At 47.3% G+C, this 24070-nt stretch overlaps 1 protein-coding gene across 1 annotated transcript in view; it reads left to right on the top strand.

Moving 5' to 3' along the window:
- RP9 (RP9 pre-mRNA splicing factor) overlaps positions 1-24070 on the top strand; it is a 160149-nt gene that overhangs the window by 3097 nt on the left and 132982 nt on the right. The window contains exon 2 of the mRNA XM_069613231.1: positions 9400-9430. Within this exon, the coding sequence (XP_069469332.1) occupies positions 9400-9430 (31 nt within the window). The remainder of the gene's footprint in view (positions 1-9399; positions 9431-24070) is intronic.

Below are 24070 nucleotides of genomic sequence, written 5' to 3'. Positions count from 1 at the left end.
ACCTGCTTCTGGTGTCGCTTGCGGGGGGCGGGCACTCGCCTCCTCAGATGCCGGGTGAGGCATCCCACCCTATGGTGGCAGCGGGTCTCCCGCATAGCAGGATGTTGCCAAGCGGAGCGGTGGAGGCCGTCAACACCTTTCCTCTCCTTGCGGTGGATGCCACTTTACTTTCCCTTTTTTCCCCGGCGGCTTCTGATTTCAGTCGGGACACAGCCCCTTTCTGCGGATGCTGCATTTCCTCTGATCTCCCCCATACGCGGTAGCGGCTGCTCCGGTTCCCCTTTCTTTTCTGGGTCACTAATGCTGCGGGCTGACCCTCACCATGGCTGCACAAGCACCTTCTTCGCAGACCGCCGTGCCCCGGGATGTTCTGCCGGCAGGGCACTGGGCATGACATCACTGCCTCCATTCGCGCTCTGAAACACTTGTGTGTGAGCGCAATACAAATAAATTATCATATCATTTTCACGGCGGTGGATGCCGCGTCCTCCTTTTTCCCCTGTAGGCAATGGATTGCGGTGTGGGGGGCAGTCTTCCTCAACGCCATTATTGTAGGGCCGGCAGTGGTCACGTGGCCAGCCTCACAGCAGCTGAGGGGACCAGCACCGTGTTTTGCCGGGTCTCCCGGACTTAAGTGGTTGCAGGGCAGGGCCCTGATAGGCCGTGATAACGCGGGCCTTGGTGCCAGGGGCACCATGGATGCTGGGAGCACCCAGAAGGAGGGTGCCTGGGCTGGACCAAGGGCACCAGGCTGGTCTGGGGGGCCCAGAGCAGCAGGGACCTGCGGGACAGTGATCACACAGTGTGAGCCTGCAGGCCAGGGCCTGTAGGACAGTGATTACACAGTGTAGGACTGCAGGCCCAAAGTGAGAGACGGATACAACAGGACTTCCATTGGTGGAGTCTGCAGCCGTTCTGTCGCACGTGCCTGTAGTTGCTCCTTTTTATTAGGTCGGTATCCCGCAAGTGGGCTTTACAAAGTATAAGGGGGCAATTAATTAGGTTAACAGGGAATTCCCTTCTTAAATCAGGTGTGTAACACGAAGGTTTGGACAATTGCCACCTGTATTCGAGTTGAAGTGAGAGTAACCAAAGAATAGTCTGTTTTCCAAAGCCAGGTAGTCAGCCTGTTCTTTGGAATAAAACCACCGTGGTTCAGGGCACAGTTCTTTCTCACAGAGAAAGAAACTACTGTGGGTTTTAACGCCCACAGGGGCAAGGCTGTGTAGGAAGACAGGAAAGGATAGAGTTGAGTTCTGAATGTCCCTTCATTGTGGACTCGTCTGTCCCTGTGTAGCACTGCTGGGCCGCCTACAAAAACAGGGGATGGGATAAGAAGAGACACTAAATACTTCTAGATGTTATGCACCATTCAGCCTTGCATCAATGTGCCCGTCAACCACTCTCTCCCCCTATGTGTTAGCATGGAAAGAGACAAGTACCCGATCTAAAAACAGTGTTTTCGTGATGAGGCACATACATCCACTGGGTTGTATAAGTTTATTTGCCCAAGGATTGTTTGTCACACTCCATCCACTGTAAATTTTAAAAGGACTACCACAAAGTCAGGTTGCAATCACTCTGAAATTGTGTTAGACCAACATCAAAGGACAAACAGTACAACGCTCTCCACTTGGCAGTCTTCCTATTAGTATGGCAGGTGGAGGATGATAAAAAACTGCTCATGTACAGAAGGTATCTATCATATGTAGCAATTGCTACATCAGCAGCAGCGCTACACCGGGACAGAAGAGTCCACAAGGAAGGGACATTTAGAACTCAACTCTATCCTTTCCTGTCTTCCTACACAGCCTTGCCCTGGCCCCTGAGCACAAGTATTGACACTTTGTCAAGCCAAACTTGCACAAGTTGAAGCAGCAAGTCGGGAGATCAGGTGCTTTCGTGTAAATACAGTTAACCAAACTTGGCGACAGTTAAGTAATAGGGTTCCACGCAGGCGTATAATAATATTTATTAGGCTTTAACACACTAGGCAAATAAAACCCAAGAAAAGCATATAATGCCCCCACACATCTCAAAATGTGAATACCCATACTTTACACTAAAATTCAGTAAATGCAATACAGTCAAGTAAAGCAGTGAAACTGTAGCAAGTGAAAAGAACAGTGAATTAAAACCTATCATGCATCCATCCTCATTTTAAGCAGGCACCTAACTGCAGTAGTCCTTTGTCACTTAAGTAGGCCCACTGCCTCCCCAAAGTCAAATATGGGAGTTGGAAGTCTCAAAAGCTTTGACAAACTCAACAGGTTGTTAAGAAATGTAGTATAAAAGCAACTTTTGGAAGAACAGGTGAAGTAAGAAATGTAGGGGGGTACACTCTCAATCTCACCATACTAGGGCCGACCCTACTGTTTTGGTGGGGGGTGGTCCTAGGCTACAATGTCACAGATCAGTCGGGTCAGAGATGCGTTTAGGCAGTGGATTTTATGCCTATTCATGCCAGGATTTTGTGCCTATTCATTCTATACGGCAGGAGGGGAATATGAAAAAAGTACACTTGTGCTCCTTATTCCATTTTTTCAAAGTGACCACCCCTGGGCACACTTACTTCTGCTGTTGGTCATGTAAATGGAAGTTGTGGGTGTAGTTGCTAAACTTGTTGCGTTTGGGTTCTGCTGAGCTGTGTTTCTGATCTCTGTTGCGGGAAGCAGTGCTCCAGATAGGATTTTGGGAGTGAGAATATTTTACTCCCAATTATTAGAATTGGAGAGTATAATCCATATTTCAAGTGTAAAAATGATTTTCCTCCTTCGCAAGAGAGTAAAAAGTGTCTGACAACTATCCAATTTGTGCGTAAAATTAAAACTGCTCAAACATGTGACAAAACAGCTGTATTTCAAAGTGGTTCTAAATAAAGTATTGCACCTGTGGAAAACATTATTATTAGTATGGTTGGCATACCAACCAGCTTCATTTTCAGGATACTTGGGCATACATTTTGTTAGTTACTATAGATGCCAGCTTGTTACATTGGGTGATTTCATAAATCAAGTCCCTCACTCTACCAGAATCACTTCTCTGCTACTGTTGCTGCCTGGCACTACCTGCTTGACAGCAACTCCATGTTTTTGCTCCATCTCTCCTTCCCTTTTCTACTTTGTTTCCCCTGTCTCTCACTTACTGACGCTCTGCCTCTCACCCTTAAATGTTGCGGTGTCACATTTTGCGGTCTGTTTCTCTGTTGTATGGATCTCCCATCTCTGTATTCTATTGCTTTTTCCTTCGTATAGCTCGCTGTATCGGTTGATACAACTCCTCTTCCTCTCATATCATTGCTCTGGCTCTATCTGTTTTTTCATTTTCTCGGTTGTGGTTGCTACTCCTTTTGATTATCTTTTTTTCACTGTTATGTTATTGGCCTGCCCTTCTATAGTCTTGCTTTTCTATTTCCCTCTCTCCCCACCAGTTGTTGATCTGTTTTATTTTACTGTCTCCAAATGTCTCTCTTGCTCTGCTTCTACCCCTCACTCCTATTGTGAGTTTGTCCTATTATTAACTGTGTTTCCCTTCTCACTTTCTTTGTTGCCCTATCATGTAGCTCATTGCTCTCTGTTCCTGGTGCTCGAATTCCTGTTTTGGATTGTCTAGTATGTTCTCTGTCCCTTCGCATTGCCTCCCCGCCACACATTTGTTCTTCTGTATTGCTTAGGTTCAGAGTTGCCCTTCGTCTCCTGTTTTTCAGTTTGTATCTTATCATAGCACCAATTAATATCCAAAAAGCTGAAAATGCCTTTTCTATTTAAAAATCTAGTGCAGCTTTACCATTAGGTGCTCTTTTTTAGATGTGTGCAAACCTTCTTTTGGCCATTAGGCTGGGTTTGTCTGACCAGATGCAGCACTTTCTTGAATGCAGATGGTTTACCAACACTGTATGCCATTCCAAGTACAGGAGCCCACATGAGATTTGTGTTCTGAGCCATTACAAGTATAGCAGCCCTGAAGAGCTGTGTGTTTTGAGCCATCAGTTATAGCAGCCCTGATGAGGTGTGTCTTATGAGCCATTACAAGTAGAGCATCCCGGATGAAATGTATGTTTGTTTTTGAATCACTGAACAATTAGTAGTCCTTTTGATAAGTCGAAAGTTAAGATGTTATCCTCCATCCTAAATGCATATTTCTGATGCAGACTCATTAACTCACCTATTAACAGGATTTGAACTAACGGGTTACACAATAATCTCTGCAGCAGGGTTATTGACGCACTGAGCTGCCTTTCCCAACAGGGTGTTAACACAGAAAGGCATATGGTGTTACGGCACCGCACTTTCATGTGAGGCTTGCCTGACATAAATGGCTTGTCAAAAGCTCTAAGCCTGTTTGGAGTATCCTACATTAGTCGGGAGATTCATAACGAGTCTTTGAAATGTGCTAGGTTTTTGGCAGTGGGACTCAGTAATCGGACATGGGAGAACCAGACATTTTGAAAAGCTCAAGACCGAGTAGAAGGGATTGAAGTATATGACAGCAATGCCATCTTCTCGCACAATCTCAGGCTGGTGAGAAGAGCTTGGATACTGTTCTTGCTCTGTAATTTAGCTCGCTGCAGAAAATGCCAAGTCATGTTAGTGATTTCTTAACTGCAGCTCTGTTAAGAAATTCAGGTACTGTCCCAAAACATAGCTGTTCTGCTAAGAAATGTGGACATGGTGCAATCAGCCTTGCTGTGAATATTTGGCATTGTGTTGTGCGATGACATGCGTACGGTATAGTAAGTCCGTTGATAAATTAGGCTACTTTCCTTGAATATATATCAGTCCTGTTGAGAGGTACAGGTACAATCTGTGCTACAGTAAATATATACAGCACTACTTCTACCTGTATCCTTTGTACCTGCTTGTGGTGGGTGGTCAGAAAGGGAGTTAGTTCAGACCACATTCCTAGCTATGCAATTGGTGTGCTTCTGTCATGAAAAGAAAAGTATGAAATGCCCATGCTGCTGCAACTGCGCTGCCCCTATTAAAGCCAATTAAGCAGAAATGCATCCCTTGTTTCAGACCATTTTCATTTTACACAATATTACTTGTGTCCTAAAGCAAAGTGAAAAGCATGTTCATGATTCAAGATGCTTTAATGACACTTTAACGTTCAAAATGCAGGCAGTTGAACAAAGTGAACGAAACACAAATTCCCTTTTACATAACTCAAAGTATTATCTTGATGGACTCACTAACGGAGGCGAGTGTTAAAAAAATTAAACAGACCAGGACTCATCCCAGTTGCTTCTTTCAAGGAACTGTCGATTACTAAAGTAAAGAGTGGATTTGCAAGCTGCTGCTAGCCAGGCTGTCACAAGTGAGCGCTATGATTTATGGGGGTGCTGCCATAAATAGCCTGTGTAAGTGATTTGCAAGGAATAATTTAAAATGGCCGTATTGACAAGATTTCTGTGCATAAAAAGGCCTGATACGCACCTTATGTGGAGGGCTGCCAGGAAGGCTCCAACAGACTTGCAGCTGGACAGGCAAGACACCTCTGGGGATAGACCTTATTGCTCCCAAGACTTTGGGAGACCCACAGGACATGGCAGATGTGCAGCAACGAAGAAACTGTGGCCAGAAGCCTGGTTCATAGGGGTGGTAAATAACAGGCTCCAGAAAGGCCTCGCTTCACGCATGATAGCAACAACACCAACATTGATGATCTTGGGCCACAGGTCGAAGGCTTGCAGAGGCCCAAGCTTAAGCTTGGGATGGCAACTGTAGCAGCAGAGATACCTTTGAAAATAGATGGGGAAACCCGCTGGAGGGTCCCAGGACATTTGATGGCAGGCTTCTGGTGCATGGTACAGAATTGACTGTTTTCAGAAGTTGGGGGAAGAAGGGCCCATCAGGGTCCTCTCTGGAAGCAGGAAGGACAACAGGACTTCAACAGGAGTTTTCTTGGGCAATACAGGTTGTCAGTAGCAGTTGTCTTATGTATATTTAATGCAGGCTTCTCTTCTTTAGATTATTGGCTCCGCTGGGTGACCTCCAGAATGGCTGCAGGTCTCCTTTTAGCCAAAATTCAGGTTGCCGCAGCCCAGTGTTAGGCAAAGTTTGTATGCAGTACCGTTTGGGTGCACTACACACAACACTGACTACAGGTATAGGAAACCTAACCTTTGGTATAAGCTTGTACTACACAGTTTTGGTAGCGTGTTGAGCAGCCAGGCTTCTCTCCAGAGGGGTCAATGTGCGCTGTAGGGGAGTTACACAGAGATTCACAGTGACAAGTATTCAAATAAACACTTACACACAATGTTTCTTGAATAATAAACAATTATACATTTTATTTATCAGTCAGAGTAAGCCACCTTTAGAAAGGAGCAATATAAAAAGTAACACACAAATACACTTCAATACTGTACACCTTTTAGTTTCCAAATCAGTAAAGGCCCTTTTTGGATGACCCACAGACACAACCTACACCCTCAGAGGACTTCTATAGCTAGGGAGCTGGGGACATTAATATCTTACTGTTCGCATTTAGAATACTCTTAGGAGTTGGTAAAAGGAAAAGGTTATTGGAACAACAAGAGACCACAAATATTTTTAATCGGGCAAATACTTTTGGATCCCCCAAGAAGAGTCATTCAGTACAACAGGCTAAGCCAAAGTCACAGGGCAAAAGTCTTTATATGGGATGCAGCACTTCTGGTAGGTAAGTAGAAAAGTCTTTTCACAATGTTTTGGAAGTCTTTGAAGAAAAGGGCCACAAGCCGATTAGACTTGTGAGTAGCAGAAGATGCAAGCAACTACAGTAAGAGGTACGTTCTCTGACTTTTTACAGTATCTTTGTATTGAAGAAAAATTGCAGCAGATGACTTCTGTTTCTGAGTAGCTCTGCAGATCTCGCTGTTCCTGGGCCTCAGTCGTGGGGACAAGGGGGAGGACTGCTGGAGACTCCTGCACTGCAATGGGACGGTCACCGCTCGCAACCGGCAGTCTACAAATCAGTGGCTGTTCAGTGTTTCAGCTCCTCACGACCGCAAATAGCAATGCTGCGGTTCCTGGCTGTCGAGATGGACTTTCCTTGCTTCTGGGGTCCCGAGCTCAGTTCTGCTTCCTAGTAGGGTTCCATGTGTTAATATCCCTGCAAAAATATTGCGATACAAAAATATTGCCATATTGTTGCAGCGATATTGAGGAATGGACCCTGCGGGGGACACCCCCGCTCCCACAAATGATCACCCCCCAAAAATGACCTATGGCGTTCCCGACGACCATATATACAGTGATATTTTTGGTGATGATAATATTACGTGATACCCCTGGGAGTCGGGAGGATCTTCCTGGAGCTCTAGGCCAGCTTAAAAGCAATGCACATAATCTGGTGTACCTCTCCCTGGCTATACGGTTTCCAGCAGCAACTCTGTGGAAATTCAACCAGCTCCGAGAAGGATGTCCAGTTGGCTTACTTTGATTGGTTCCATCAACTCAAGGGGAGAAGTCGTCCTTGCAGGGGCTTCTCGGTCAATACAAATTTGGAGTTACAGCACAGCAGCAGGGCTTCACCGGGCAAGACAACGGTCCAGGAGTTGCAGCAGGCGTCCTCTTCAAGTTCTTCTGCGGTTCCTTTGTCCAGTGGTCGACTCTGCCTTCCAAGCCAAAAGCCTTGCCTTTTATTCAGTTCTCTCCCATTCATTCCAGCCTAGCTGTCAGTCACCCAGCAGGGTGGTTGTCCTTGCCGGACAGTCAGCCAGCCAGTCGCCACAGAGTGCATTTGGGTCTCCTAGGAGACTAAGCACAGGGAGTTTCGGGCACCTCCCTCACTTCCTGCCTACCCCAGACACCCTGGAGCCAGAGGTGGGCTTCACTCGTGAATCCCGCCAAAGGCAAAGCGAACAACGGGACCAAACCTGGGCTGGCGCACAGAGTAAATCTCAAGAAGGACCTTTCCACAAAGAAAGGGCGAAAAAAGACCAGGGCCATTTTGACAGAAAATTTCACCCTTGGGTGCTTTACTGTAGCTGCAAACGCAGCCCGCATTAAATGCACACCACGGTAGTTAAAACGAAACCACTGCCACCAGCCATTCAGTGAGAAAAGTGTAAAATAAAACGTCTGCTGTTTCCTCAGCACCAGCTCTTGCTATGAAATTAGGTTGCATACAGATCACTTATATTAAATTAAGGAGAGCTTCAGAAATTACACCTGCACTTTGAAGAAAAGGACATCATTGAATACTTTATTCAGTTTTGTATCACTATTTTGTTTATCATCTGAAAGCTAAGTATCCTGTAAGTTTCAAACATGTGGCCAACACCTGATGGAAATGCTTTCTGTGATAAAACCTTTCCTTTAAACATTGCTGCTCAGATCGTGTATGTTATTTCCCAGGCTATTCTTCCAAAGGAACCTCATATGAACAGCTTATTATTAAATATATACTCTCCTAAGGGCATACTGAATATAATTCTCAGTGTCGCCATGTTGCAAAGAAACGCCCAAAAGCGGAAGGTGTTTTTTTTTACAAAGCCTGTGGTGCTTTAATATTTTGGTGGCAATTTCTGCGACATTTGTCTTTGTATTTATTTGGAATACGTGCTTTGAACAGAGCCTCAAAACATGACTAACATGATGCAAAGCATCCCCTTTTCTGTGAGTTTTACAGTAGCACGGTATTGGAATATAGGATAAAACATAAAGCAGTTGTTGGCAGCGAATATGAAAAGAGGGCTGGAAAGACTACAATTCACCGAAAATTTGCAATGTATACAGATGGGGGTGGAGGAAAGGTAATTGGAGCAGGGTGGAGAGGGGAAGGAAGCCTCTTTGTGTCTAGCATGACTTTATTGATGGATGCTTCTTAAGTATGTTCTTTAAGCTCTTCATGTCGGGGGTAGATCGTTCTCATGGTAGGAAGCAAGGAGGCTAAAACAGCAGAGATACAGCTCGAGGTGGGAACAGAAAGGTTGAGCAACTTTGGAGAAGTTGGGCAGCGAGGTGGGGAATGTGGAGTGGGCTATGTGAGAGGAGGAAGGTGGATGATGGATTCATTGATTAGGAGGAGTGTGATGACGGGCCTGGTTTGTATTGAATAGACAGCCATGCCGCAAAGAGGTGATTGACAAAGGGGGTTGAAGAACGCAGTAGTGGAGTGGCATATTCAGTTTTTTTGTTGAGGGGAGTAAATGATGGCGTAGTTCTGAGGCGACTGGAACAGTAAGATATTCATGTTTAAGAATGGCTTCAATAGCTGTGCTGGCTTACCTCAAACCAAGTTATATTCAAATGTTTTTTTAACACACAGTGCAATGTTTGTGTCTGCGAGCAAAACAACCATTATAACTCTAAAAATGTATATAGCTTAACAAACATAATTAATTACCCGTTGTGAACGCGAGTAACTGATACAGTAAGGAAGAATTTGACATGCCTATCTTTGTTTTTACAGTTACGAAAATGCTCCTCCGGGACTTATAAAGGTCAGTACATACGTGTTTATTTCGTTTAGCTACTAGTGTTCCATTTTTTGTTAGTTAACAGTATTTTAAAAGTAGATTTTAATGCACTGATTTTTTTTTAGTCGGTGGAACGCAGGCGAAAACGCTGTCTTTACTCAAGTTCTGGTCAGAGACTATTATGCAGACACTAAGCCAAGTACACACAGGCTTTTTTTTTGTCTGAGTGAGTTTGCCGGAATTAACCATGTAAGTTAACAATGCTTTTTCCTAGTTCTTGATGTCCCCTGAAAGGAATTTCTTTTTAGTTATTGGCATTCAAAGTGCAGATTTTGACACTTTTTATTTGACTGACTAAAAATATTATGCAGTGATTGAACAATGCATAGTTTGCAAGTGTCCTTGACAGCATGTGTTGATTTTCCGTACAAAGGCCACGCTTCTGATCGGGGGAAGGGTAGTAGTTGGTTCGGTCAGCTCTGTCTTGATTTGTTGTTTGAGAAACCAGCATGTTAAGCCCATTTACAGTGGTGTGGGGAAGATGCTTTATGAGAGATGTTTATTTGGATGTGGTGAAGGTGAAGGGGCGCTTCGCCTGTGATGCTTTTTCTGAGGCGGGTGGGACATCGCAGGGCATCCTCGTATGTGGTGAGTTTAAGGACATGTAAGAATGTTGGAGAGTCCTGTCGCCTAAATGGGCCTGAATGTTGACCATTTATATTCTTTGAAGGGTTCAGCAGGGAGCTGTGTTGATCATGGTGGTACTTTTGATGTGCATCCTAATTATTTTGAACTTTATTGATAAAGTGATAATTTATGGTATTGCATAGATTTTTCTGGTTGTGCATTTGGATGATCAGGTAGGGGATTGCAGCTGCATTTTCTTGGCAAGAAAGATACCTCCACTTTAGTTTGCAGCCTGTTATTATTGCAGTGTGCCCTTTTCTGACTATCGGGAGGCAGTGGGTTGTATGGCGTGAGGTAAGATTGCCAAGGTATTTATTTTTGCGATATAATTACTCTGTGTTCTATGCAAGGGCAGGGGGCCATTGTTTAGTATTGACCCGGATTGCTTAGAGCAGTATGGTGGTTAAGAATGTATAATATGGCCAAAACCGGAGAGGGGGGAATTTACATTGGTGGGTAGCTATGCAACGTCCATCAGGGAGCAAAGGCTGGCCTCCGGGACTTCTGTGGGGGACATTCTTGAAGGATCAAGAGGCGATGGAGGTAGGTGGGTGTGGCTAGGAATTTAGCAGGTAAAACAGATTTGTTATGAGCCACCAGCCCAACTCTGATGTTGAGACATTCCGTGTACAGGGAAGACCATTTGACCTGGTCAAGTTCGCCTTTGATTTGGGTGAGATCTTTGACTTTCTGCTTTAAATTCAATGTGCCAATGAAGGCCAAGATTGACTCTGGATTTGATTGTAGTGGTACAAAGTCGGGTATAGTTGCTAAAGATGTTGCATGGGTTATTGATGAACACTCAAGTTATTAATTCTGTGATGTAATTCTGGATTTCTGACGCAACACTTTGGGGGAACAATAGAAGATGATGTGATTTGTGTAGTGGTAAGAGCCAAGTGACAGATTGAGTCACTCAAAGTGTAGGTTCGCTGTTTCCTGCAGGGTTCACAGCCATGTCTTGTGAATGGTCTAAAGGCCGCCCTACCTATGCTCTATATGGTGCAGGCTGTCTGGTTATGGTCTGATGTGGCGTTCCCTTGGGCAGAGCCCTGCCGATCCACACAAGTGGACCAACTCTTGTCCTGATATTTAATAGGCTGGGTGGAAAAAACCCTCCCTTGCCATCCCTAGCAGGGAAAGTCGGAGTGCCCCCCCAGGCCCTTGAAGAGAAAGGGGAATGGTCAGCAGGTGTAATTGCTGAGTGTGATTGGGGGGGGGGGTCAGAGACCTGGCCCTGTCAATGGGGCATGGGGACCCCTCTCAACCTGGACCAGAGGCCTTCCAGGGATCTTGCCAGCGCCAGTTCTGCTCCAGCGGCAGTGTGTTTGATCGGGAGGGCACCAGTTAATGAATTATCAACCCGTGCATGGTTAAATGATCAACGTGTCACGTCATCTTGCCCTCATACCTGTGGAACACTGGCCAGTGATGTGCCCTTTTCGTTTTCCATAGGGCCATGCATGCCTGATTCCTAGTGGTGGAATTATGAACTGGCAACTCGTTGGACAGCAACGCAGCAAAGGCATGCCATGCACATCAAACCAGCAATCCAGACGCTCCACTTTATCCAAACATTAATTCGGAAATGGACTATACTGTAGCAGGCCACCATTACCAAATGCGGGCAGACCCATGCACTTCTGGGTGCAGGTCTTAACTCACATTTTTATATATATATACATATGCCTGTAGCCCCGGCTACTGGGGAACAGGAAGCCAGCGGTTGCCCTGGGGAACCAGCTTATGGTGGAGGGGGAAGAGGGGGCAGGGGGGGGGGAGTACAGAAGGGGGCAGAAGGTTCAGGAAGCGTTTTTAGTTGTGTTTTTTTTTTTTTTTTTTTTTTTTGCAGGATGAGTGAGGCTAATGGATAGCGAAAAAAGGAGTATCAGGGAAAGGAGTATGAGGGTATGAGAGGGGAAGGACAAATAAAGAACTTGGAAGGCACTTATTCCCAATTCCTAAGGAAATGGTTATTCCTGTGGGAACTCTGGATAGAATTCTCCTAGTGATTCCCAGAGGGAGACCACTAGATAAGGTGTTTGCCACACGGCCATCACAACCAGCCAGTCAGCTGTTAGATAGTAGGGGTTGCTGATATCTAGTGATCATCTTGGGGTTTAGGGATGCTTGGACTAGAGGGAAAAGCACACTGGAGATAAGGGAGACACAAACATCCCTTCTGATGCTTGTTAATCTGCTTAGAATCACATTCTGTGCATATGGTTCGACATCCAGTGGTAACTGTGGAGTATTGCATCTTGTCTTTCGGGGACCGAAAGGGGACGTCGGCATAGGCGTGTCTGTAACACTATCCCTATCGTGACATGTGTAGTAGTACCCAAAATCCCGCAAGGTCCGAGGTCCCTCAGATTGTTTTTTTCACCCTATAGCAGAGCTCTTACTAGACACATTGTTTATCTTACCGAATTGTCGGTTTATTCCCTGTTAAGTCACTTCGCCAATAACTACATCTTCAACCAATACGGGGGAATCGTCTACTGTGGATTTCGGCTCCTAAGATCCGGCGGCCGGATTTTTCCATGTGGTCGGGCCCTCTGGCCGACCTATACAGTAGGGAGCGTGGGGTCGGGGTGGCCATATTGTTTAGTATGTCTTTCCTCCTTTGCCTTTCGGTCTGGTGATCCTTCCCTTTTGCTATGGATGGGACTCCTTTTAGATTCTGCCTTAAGTGTAGGGGTCAGATATCCTTGGAAGGACAAACGCAAGACGTGTAACGCCTGTCTCCCCCTAGAGCACGACGAGAAGCAGTGTGCGGCGTGCAAACTTCTTTGGCCCAAGACCCTTAAGGAGTGCTGTGTAAAGCGGTGGGCCGCGTACAGCATGTCACACGTGGAGCCTCCCTCCCCCACCTCCACACCAGCCGAAAAGTGACGGGGTACTTCGGGTGACCATCCAAAGCGGATGTTCTAGACCTGGAGGCGGAAACTTCTAGGTCTGCAACGCCCGTCCCCGACCCTTCCAGGCTCGACTGGTCTTGCTACTGGGACTACACCCGGCGACAGGGGCGTACAAGTGCATCGCACTAAGCACACAACCCCTACGCCAATTTCGACTACTTTGTCGAAAAAGGCAAAAGCGCCTACGGGCCACCGAAAACTTCGCTGGTTCCCTCGGATCGTTCAGATCCAAAGCCTTCCCAGCATCTGCAGCAGCGTATTGCGACTGGGCAATCAAAACAAACCAAGGGCGCTACTCCTAAATCTACACGCGTCGAAATTCGGGAGCCCGACGATTTCCAAGGCCTCAGTAGGGCCTCAAACTGGCCTCTACCTGGAAAACCGATCGCTAGGCCTCCCGGTGCCACGGACTGTATTTCTACTGCCGACAAATCATCGGAGCCTTTTGTCTCACGACGATTCAGTGACTATCCAAAGTAACATCGGAAGAATCGCAGCAGCGGTGGGCCTTATTCCGGTTCCGCCTAAAGTGATGGGCCAAGCCGCGGAAAAGAAGTTTGGCGGATTTGGGCCCCGATTCCGATGACACTTACGTAGATAGCCAAGAGCCTCTCTCCGACACCCTGAGAGATTCCTTACGACGCCACAGTGCGGAGAACGTAGTTTCTCCTCGCATAGGCCCGTTTGGGTCCTATAAATGGACTACAGAAAAGCTTGAGGGTAATATGGATCGGCTGGAGCAGATTATGGGTTCTCCTGATCATCCTCCCCCCGAAAAGGGCTCGGGTAGACCCTAACCCCCAAATGCAAGAAGTCCAGTCTCATGTTTTCCAACAAGAAGACGTGGCCCATATGGACACATATAGAGACATCTATAATGAAGAAGAGGAAGCTTCTTTTCTCTAAACCTATGAGGAAGATCAACAGGATATGACTGACAACTGGGAGGAAACCCAGCAGGAAGGTCAAGACCCTTGGACACAGCAAGATCAGGACACTGATATTTTGTGCCTAGAGACTCCTCCGTCCACCCCAGCTCGCCAGGCCTCCCCTGTGGATGACCAAATGGCTTTCAACTCCATGTTGAAAAAAGCCGCTGAATACTTAAAAATTGCCACTCAAGAAGCGGTACCTGAGCAGGATTTCGTGGAGGACATTATTAAGGAAAAACCTCAGGCAAGTCAATCCATCCCCCTCCTTAACTCTGTTAAGAGACGGGTAGCTCCCTCGTTGGTCACACCTGCTCAGACACGGGCTGTGAACCTGAGAGTCGAAAAATTATTTTGGCCTTCTCCCTCCGACCCTCTGTATATAAAAGAGCACGCCATCCCAGACTCGCTGGTAGTGACTACCACTCGAAGGAGGGCAGGGGAACCCCTTGCCACAGGAGAATCACCACCGTACAAGGGGTCTAAAAGGTTCTATGCCCTGGGCAAACGTGTCACATCAGCAGCTGCATACACCATTCGGGTTGCTAATACTACGCTATTAGCAAGCTATGCTGATGCCCAATGGCACTTGCTCTAGGAAGGCCTCCAGGAGGTTCCTAAACCCGCCAGGACTAAGCTTCTCACCATTGTTGCAGAGGGAAGACTTGTTAACCAGAATGTGGTGAAGAACACCCTGGACACTGCAGAAACAGCAGGCAGGTCTCTTGCACAAGGGACTCTTCTGAAAAGACACGCATGGCTGCGTACATCGGGATTTAGACCTGAGACTCGGGCCTCCCTCATTAATAAACCCATTGAGGAGACTAACTGTCATGATCTCTGCTTCCAAAAGGTCAGGGTTTTCCCAACTCCCTTGGAAGCAGATCCATAACCCAGGTTCCGAGTGCCAACCAGTCCCAATTGGGACCTTTTGGACCCAGTCCTGGCGCCAGTGGCACCAGGCTCATAAATATGCCCAGTCCCAGCGCTGGAAGCGCCGGGCTCATAATGCTTGGGTGGACTTACCTTCAGCAGACCATGCTGCTTACTTGCCCGCCAGTTGAGCCTCTGATCCTCTTCTGTTTGGAACTACTTTTCCTGTTGGGTGGGGCTGGAGCCACTCCCTAGATTTAGAACACTGGAACTCTTCTGGAAGGCAGGAACTCTTTTCTTACCAGGAACTCTTTTCTTACTTAGGCGTGGCTGTGGAAGGAGACACCTAAGCACTACAGGAGGCTATTTAAACCACACCCGGTGGATGAATCTTGCTTTGCGTTATTCTGCAACCTCTGCAGCAGAACGCTCATCGTGTCTTCTGCATCCGGTCCTGGGCCTAAGGAAAAAGGCTTACCATCCTGAATCCAGTCTTCAGCAACACCTATAAGGACAAGAAAGAACAGGTTAGCATTCCGGCATCTGAAAGGCAAAGGCTTACCATCCTGAATCCAGTCTTCAGCAACATCTATAAGACAAGAAAGAACAGGTTAGCATTCCGGCATCTGAAAGGCAAAAGTTTACCAACTCTTCGCACGCTCCGGAGGCCTTCGGTGCTGCATCCCGCATCTGAAAGACAAAACAAGGTGCGTTTAAAGACATTGGGGAACTTTAATACTCACGTGCCATTACTCCTTTCCACATCTAATCCAGTGGGTATTCCGGCACCCTGCAGCCGCTCCGAACTCGTACCTGCAAAATAAAAAGACAGTTAGAGCGCATAGTGAAGCAGGCAACAAGCGCTTACTTACGTGCTTCCAGGCGCTTCTATTCCTCACACGGGCTCCATCTTCAACTCACTTCAGCCCGTCATCCGCCATCGCCGGAACCCTGCAAAACAAGAGACATCATTACTAAAGACTTTAAAGACATTTGAATGACTCGAAACTTACCGTTCGTGCAGTAAACGACGGACAGCAGTCCTCTGAAGTCAAGAGGCCTGCGCTACCTATCCAGTGAAGAAACTGGTTACAGCACCCTGCCCCGAGGCAGATGGAGAGCTCGGCATTCACTTACCTAAGACATCTTACTCTACACGTCAGGCATACAGTGCACAGAGGTCCAGCCCAAAGAGCCAACCGGGTGCTACACATCACCTTTGAAGATACGGTAGTCGCCCAGTCAAGACCGGCGCCTCTGCGAGAATCAGGTGAGCGTTACAGAACGCAAAGCCTACCGCAAAACTCTCGCCCAGGCGCTATGGAAACCTCGGATACTGACCCCCAAGCCCGGTTACTTGGGGAACTAAGGGCAGAAGTGCATGCAGCTCGTCAGGAAACTAATGCTCTAAGAAGGGAACTAATTATTTCCAAGGAGAGAACAGACAATCTTGCTAGACAAGTGCTACAGTCACAAGCCGGACAGACCCCGTTACCCGCATCAGGGGCAAATCTTCCTTCAACATCCTCTATGAATCCAGTGCAGATCAACCTACCTGGGAATGTACCTCTGGCTCCGCCCGAACGATTTTCTGGTGACCCAAAGAGGTTTGCAGTATTTATCAATCAGTGCCGGTTGCACTTCTTATGCCGGCCAGCAGCCTTTCCAACTGATCAAGCAAAAGTAGCTTTTGTACTTTCGTACCTTAGTGGCAATGCGGCAGACTGGTCGATCCCTCTAGTTAATCAAGATGATCCGGTTCTCCATGATTTTCAAGCCTTTCAGCTTAGTATGGAAAAACTGTTCGCAAGACATTCACAGGGGCAGGCCTTGGACAATGAGCTTCTTTCGTTGCGACAGGGTAATCAAGACCTTTTGGCTTATATTGCATCTTTCAATAGACTAATAGTGGAAACTCAATGGCCTGAGGACAAAAGGATTACGCTGTTTTATAGAGGTCTACGTGGAGAGCTCAAAGACGTTTTAGCCCAAGTAGTGAATCCCCCACAAGACTGTTCGGATTATATAGACTTGGTCGTTCAAATAGATCACAGGCTGCAGAACAGGAAGGCCGATCGTTCCAAGTTTGATGCTCGAGTATTTTCCAAACCGCCAACTCCTTCCAAAGGAGTAGACTCCGGGGAACCCATGCAAATAGGGGGTCTGAAAGGTCCTCTAACACAAAGGGAGCGGGAAAGGAGGAAACAGTTGCAATTATGCCTATATTGCGGAAACTCGGGGCACTTTCTTCGAGACTGTCCGGTGAAACCTGCCAAGAAGGCAGTAGGAGCTGCAGTTACCAAAGTTACAAACTCTGAGCAGGGAAACGACCTCGCCCGACAAGAATAGAGGTCCTCTTGCCGAACGTGAAAACCAGTTCCGTGACCTCGCATTTCGTGATACCTATGGTCCTCATTAGCCCTGATAATCCGGATCGATTACATGCAATTGAAGCTTACGTCGACAGCGGTGCCATCGGCAATTATGTGGATCATGAAATGGTTTTGAGGATAAATCTAACTTTGTCCCAAGGCTGTAAAGGACGTCATTACTACGGTGGATGGTACGGAGATAGCCTCCGGGCCAGTAACGCATACCACTCAAGAGGTGACGCTAGTAAGTCAAGATGGACACCATGAGAAGATCGTGTTCGATGTGATCAAGGCCCCTCAGTTTCAGATTATTCTAGGAATACCTTGGTTAGAGAAACACAATCCTCTGATCGATTGGCGAGCAAGAACGGTCCAGTTTCCAGAATGTGTCTCTACTTGTCACCCTCCACCTGGTGTTGCACTGGCCGCAATTTCTTCAGAGACTCCCCAGTTACCTCCCGAATACCTAGAATACCAAGATGTTTTCCGGAAGGATCAGGCTAACTCTCTACCTCCTCATAGGTCTTATGACTGCCAGATAGACCTGATACCTGGATCTACTCCTCCTTGTAGTAGAATTTATGCCCTCACCGAGCCTGAGAACCTTCACCTTCGACAATACCTGGATCAATACCTGGCAAATGGGTTTATTCGTCCTTCCAAGTCCCCTGCTTCTTCAGCTTTGTTCTTCGTTCCAAAAAAGGAAGGAGACCTTAGAACTTGTATCGATTATCGCTCCCTGAACCAGATCACCGTTAAGAATAGATATCCGTTACCTTTGATCCCTGAACTCCTGGACCAAGTCAGAAAAGCATGCATATATACAAAGCTGGATCTTAGAGGAGCTTACCACTTGGTACGAGTAAAAGAGGGCGATGAATGGAAGACGGCCTTCCGCACCAAGTATGGGCTATTTGAATATCAGGTCATGCCCTTCGGACTTTGCAATGCCCCGGCCGCCTTTCAATATTTTATGAACGATGTCCTCAGAGAGCTCATAGATGTATGTGGTGTTGTTTACATTGACGACATCCTCGTTTATTCTTCATCGGAATCTGAACATCGGAAACACGTGAAAATGGTCCTCGAAAGATTGCGTCAACACAAACTTTTCGCTAAGTTGGAAAAATGTGTTTTCAACGTGACTGAAGTTGAATTCTTGGGATTCATATTATCACCTGGCGGAGTGCGTATGGATTCAAAGAAGGTCGATGTAGTTCTCAAATGGCCATCACCATCCTCCGTAAAAGGTGTGCAAAGCATGTTAGGCTTCGCTAACTTTTACCGCAGGTTTATCCCCGAATTCTCTCGAATAGTCCAGCCCATCACTGCCTTGTTAAAGAAAAACAAACGTTTTGAATGGTCTACCGAGGCGGAACAAGCTTTCCAGGATTTGAAGACTAAATTTATCTCTGCACCAATCTTAAAACACCCTCGCCCCGAACTCCCCTACATCGTGGAAACTGATGCTTCAAGCCTTGCCATGGGGGCAGTTCTATCACAAAAGGACCCGGTAACCAATCAGTTGCATCCCGTGGCATTTTGGTCCCGCAAATTCTCGCCTCCTGAAATCAATTACACGATTACTGACAAGGAACTTCTGGCTATCAAGTCTGCCTTTAAGGCTTGGCGGCATTATCTGCTGGGGGCCCGACACACCGTTACTGTGATTACGGATCACCGAAACCTGCAATATTTGAAGACCGCAAAAGCCCAATCCTCTAGACAACTTCGTTGGGCATTATTCTTTGCCGAGTTTGACTTCATAATTACCTATCGACCTGGTACAAAGAACGGTAAAGCCGATGCCCTTTCTCGGATGGGAGTGGAAGAACGATTATACCTACCCAGCACAGATTTACAGAAAAAAGTATCTCTTGTTATCACGACTCTTTAATGGAAGGTCATCCCGGTATAGCCAAGACCTCAGAAAAGATCAAGCGCTACTTCTGGTGGCCGTCTTGGAAAAAAGATATCAGAGACTTTATAATGTCCTGTGGAGTATGCGCCCAAAACAAGAGTCAAAAGGAAAGACCAGCAGGCCTCTTACGCCCTATTGACATCCCACCTCGCCCTTGGCATACGCTTTCTATGGACTTCATCACCGATCTACCTCCATGCTCCGGATACAATACGATTCTAGTAATCGTGGACTTATTCTCCAAGATGGCGCATTTCATTCCGCTCAAAGGCTTGCCAACAGCAGCAACTCTGGCCCGAGAATTTCTCGAAAACATCGTCCGACTGCACGGTTTTCCTTCGGTTCTAATTTCGGATCGAGGTAGTCAATTTATTTCTCATTTTTGGCGAAGTTGCTGTCGGTCGGCTCAAATTGATGTGAGACTATCGACCAGTCACCACCCTCAGACCGACGGACAAACCGAGAGGACCAATCAAACTCTGGAACAGTATTTACGCTGCATGCTGCAACAAACTGAAAAAACTTGGAAAGATATCCTTTGGATAGCCGAGTATGCCTACAATAACTCTGTCCATTCGGGAACTGGGAAAACCCCGTTTTTTCTTTTGTACGGCAGTCACCCTCGAACCTCGGAGTTGGATCCCCTCCAAGATCCTGAAACACCAGCAGTAGACTACCTGCATTCTACAATCACCCAAGCCTTTAAGGAAGCTGTTTCTCACCTTCAAAGGGCTAAAGAACAATACAAGAAAGGAGCAGATCAACATCGGAAGGAAGCCCCTCACTATCAAGTAGGAGATCAAGTCTGGTTATCCACCAAATATCTATCTCTAAAAGGGCCACGCACATTCAACCCAAGATACCTTGGTCCCTATTCCATCACTACCATAGTAAACCCAGTAGCGGTCAAGTTGGACTTGCCCCCGCACATGAAGATACATCCGGTCTTCCACGTCTCTCTATTAAAACCCGTGCAACCTCAAACCCGACTAACCAAATCTCCAAAACCTATCCTAGTGGATGGAGAACTCGAGTTTGAAGTCAAAAGCATTCTGGACTCCAAGATCTCCAAATCTAAACTATTCTACCTAATTGACTGGAAAGGCTACGGCCCCCAAGAGAGATCCTGGGAACCTGCTGAATATGTCCACGGTCCTCGCCTAATCAAAAGATTTCACCGAACATTTCCTGACAAGCCAAAACCCCTGGAGAAGCCCGGTTTGGGAGGGGCCTTGAGGGGGGGTACTGTCATGATCTCTGCTTCCAAAAGGTCAGGGTTTTCCCAACTCCCTTGGAAGCAGATCCATAACCCAGGTTCCGAGTGCCAACCAGTCCCAATTGGGACCTTTTGGACCCAGTCCTGGCGCCAGTGGCACCAGGCTCATAAATATGCCCAGTCCCAGCGCTGGAAGCGCCGGGCTCGTAATGCTTGTGTGGACTTACCTTCAGCAGACCATGCTGCTTACTTGCCTGCCAGTTGAGCCTCTGATCCTCTTCTGTTTGGAACTACTTTTCCTGTTGGGTGGGGCTGGAGCCACTCCCTAGATTTAGAACACTGGAACTCTTCTGGAAGGCAGGAACTCTTTTCTTACCAGGAACTCTTTTCTTACTTAGGCGTGGCTGTGGAAGGAGACATCTAAGCACTACAGGAGGCTATTTAAACCACACCCGGTGGATGAATCTTGCTTTGCGTTATTCTGCAACCTCTGCAGCAGAACGCTCATCGTGTCTTCTGCATCCGGTCCTGGGCCTAAGGAAAAAGGCTTACCATCCTGATTCCAGTCTTCAGCAACACCTATAAAGACAAGAAAGAACAGGTTAGCATTCCGGCATCTGAAAGGCAAAAGTTTACCAACTCTTCGCACGCTCCGGAGGCCTTCGGCGCTGCATCCCGCATCTGAAAGACAAAACAAGGTGCGTTTAAAGACATTTGGGAACTTTAATACTCACGTGCCATTACTCCTTTCCACATCTAATCCAGTGGGTATTCCGGCACCCTGCAGCCGCTCCGAACTCGTACCTGCAAAATAAAAAGACAGTTAGAGCGCATAGTGAAGCAGGCAACAAGCGCTTACTTACGTGCTTCCAGGCGCTTCTATTCATCACACGGGCTCCATCTTCAACTCACTTCAGCCCGTCATCCGCCATCGCCGGAACCCTGCAAAACAAGAGACATCATTACTAAAGACTTTAAAGACATTTGAATGACTCGAAACTTACCGTTCGTGCAGTAAACGACGGACAGCAGTCCTCTGAAGTCAAGAGGCCTGCGCTACCTATCCAGTGAAGAAACTGGTTACAGCACCCTGCCCCGAGGCAGATGGAGAGCTCGGCATTCACTTACCTAAGACATCTTACTCTACACGTCAGGCATACAGTGCACAGAGGTCCAGCCCAAAGAGCCAACCGGGTGCTACACATCACCTTTGAAGATACGGTAGTCGCCCAGTCAAGACCGGCGCCTCTGCGAGAATCAGGTGAGCGTTACACTAACGTCTTGAGGAAAGCAGTGGATGAAGCGTTGGAGACAGCCAAGAAGGAGCATGTGACTAGAAGGTCTCTGCACCAAATTACCCAGAAACCCTCATCCCAGAGGGGTAATAACTCTCGGCGGTCCTTTCGAGGACAAGACCGTGCTGGTCAAAACTACGGCACTGGTAACTTCAACACAAGTCAAACATCTGGAAGCCCCACTTACTACGGCGTATGGCGACTGGGCAATCAAAACAAACCAAGGGCGCTACTCCAAACCCTACACGCGTCAAGTTGGACGCTTTGAGTTCCAAGGCCTCAGTAGGCCCAAAAACTACAGCTAGGCCTCTCCCCGGAAACCTGACCGCTAAGCCTCCTGGTGGTGCGGATGGTGTTTTTACTGCCGACAAATCATCGGAGTCTTTGTCTCACGACCATTCGACGACTATCCAAAGTAGCATCGAAAGAATCGCAGCCGCGGTGGGCCTTATTCTGGTTCTGCCGAAGGTTATGGGTCAATCCGTGGAAAAGATTTAGGCTGATTGCATCTCCGATTCCGATGAGGTTTACGTAGATGGTCAAGAGCCTCTCTCTGACGCCCTTAGAGGTTCCCGTTGATGCCACAGTGCGGAGAACGTCACTTCTCCTTGCGCAGGCACGTTTGGGTCCTCTAAATGGACTACAGAAAAATGTGAGGGTTGTATGGATCGGCTGGAGCGGATTATCAGTTCTTCTGATCATCCGCCCCGTAAAGGGCTCAGGTAGACCCTAACCCCCAAATTCAAGTAGATCAGTCTCAGGCTTTCCAACAAGAAGACGTGATCCATATGGATACTTATAGGGACATCTATAATGAAGAAGCTTCTTTTCTCAAACTATGAGGAGGATCAACAGGATACGACTGACAACTGGGAGGAAACCCAGCAAGAAGGTCAAGACCCTTGGACACAGCAAGATCAGGACTCTGATATTTTGTGCCTAGACTCTCCTCCGTCCACCCCGGCTCGCCAGGCCTCCCCTGTGGATGACTAAATGGCTTTCAACTCCATGTTGAAAAAAGCAGCAGAATTCTTCAAATTGCCACTCAAGAGGCGGTACCGGAGCAGGATTACGTGGAGGATATTAAGGAAAAACCTCCGGTGAGTCAATCCATCCCCCCTCAACTCTGTTAAGAGACGGGTGGCTCCCTCATTGATCACACCTGCCCAGACATGGGCAGTGAACCAGAGAGTCAAAGTTATTTCAGCCTTCTCCTACCGACTCTCTGTATATCAAAGGGCACGCCATCCTAGACTCACTGGTAGTGACTACCACCTGGAAGAGGGCAGGGGTACCCCTTGCCACGGGAGAATCCCCACCGGACAAGGAGTCTAAAAGGTTATATGCCCTGGGCAAACGTGTCACATCAGCAGCTGAATACACCATTCGGGTTGCTAATAATACGTTATTAGCAAGCTATGCTGATGCCCAATGGAACTTACTCCAAGAAGGCCTCCAGGAGGTTCCTGAACCCGCCAGAACAAAGCTTCTCACCATTGTTTCGGAGGGAAAACTGGTTAACCAGAATGTGATGAACACACTGGACACTGCAGAAACAGCAGGCAGGTCTCTTGCACAAGGTACTCTTCTGAAAAGACACGCATGGCTGCATAGATCGGGCTTCAGATCTGAGACTCAGGTCTCCCTCATTAATAAACTCATTGAGGAGACTAACCTCTTCGGGAAAGCAGTGGATGAGGTGTTGGAGACGGCCAAGGAGCAGCATGAGAATATAAGGTCTTTGCACCAGATTACACAGAAACCCTCCTCCCAGAGGGGTAATAATTCTCGGCGGTCCTTTCGAGGACAAGCCCGTGCCGGTCAGAACAACTACGGCACGGGTAACTTCAACACAAATCAAGCATCCGGAAGCCCTACTTACTAGCCCTCAAGGGGTCAGAAACGCGGCAAAGGCAGAGGCTCCAATCCCAGAGGAGCCACAGCCCCTGGTCAGAAATGACCACCAAGTCCAGGTCCCCCCCACGTCTCCCCGGTCGGGGGGGCAATTAACATCTTTCCTCAAGGCATTGGAGGGGATAACTTCCGACCAGTGGGTCTTAAAGATGGTCGCCCACAGTTATTGCGTGGAATTCGCCCGACCTCCATAGGACCGCCACGCTCATGGCGCCTTTCACCAGACCATTTGGAGATCCTGATCCAAGAGGTGGAAGCACTGCTGGGAAAGGACACCATAGAAGCCATCCCTGTTCTTCAGGTAAACGAGGGTATTTATTCAGTGTACTTCCTTGTACCCAAAAAGGATCTCACCATGCGTCCTGTTCTAGATCTGCACCCAATGAACAAGTTCATAAAACCCCAGAGGTTTTGCATGGTAACACTGCAGGAGGTGATCCCATTGCTGAAACGGGGGGACTTCATGGCAACATTGGACATGAAAGATGCATACTCTCATATTTCAATGTTGCCAGCGCACAGAAAATACCTAAGGT

Source organism: Ambystoma mexicanum, chromosome 5p (genome assembly GCF_040938575.1).
Source record: "Ambystoma mexicanum isolate Mex_15411 chromosome 5p, UKY_AmexF1_1, whole genome shotgun sequence".
Lineage (NCBI taxonomy): Eukaryota > Metazoa > Chordata > Amphibia > Caudata > Ambystomatidae > Ambystoma > Ambystoma mexicanum.
Note: the sequence above shows the minus strand (reverse complement) of the source record. Positions and strands in the feature narration are given on the sequence as shown.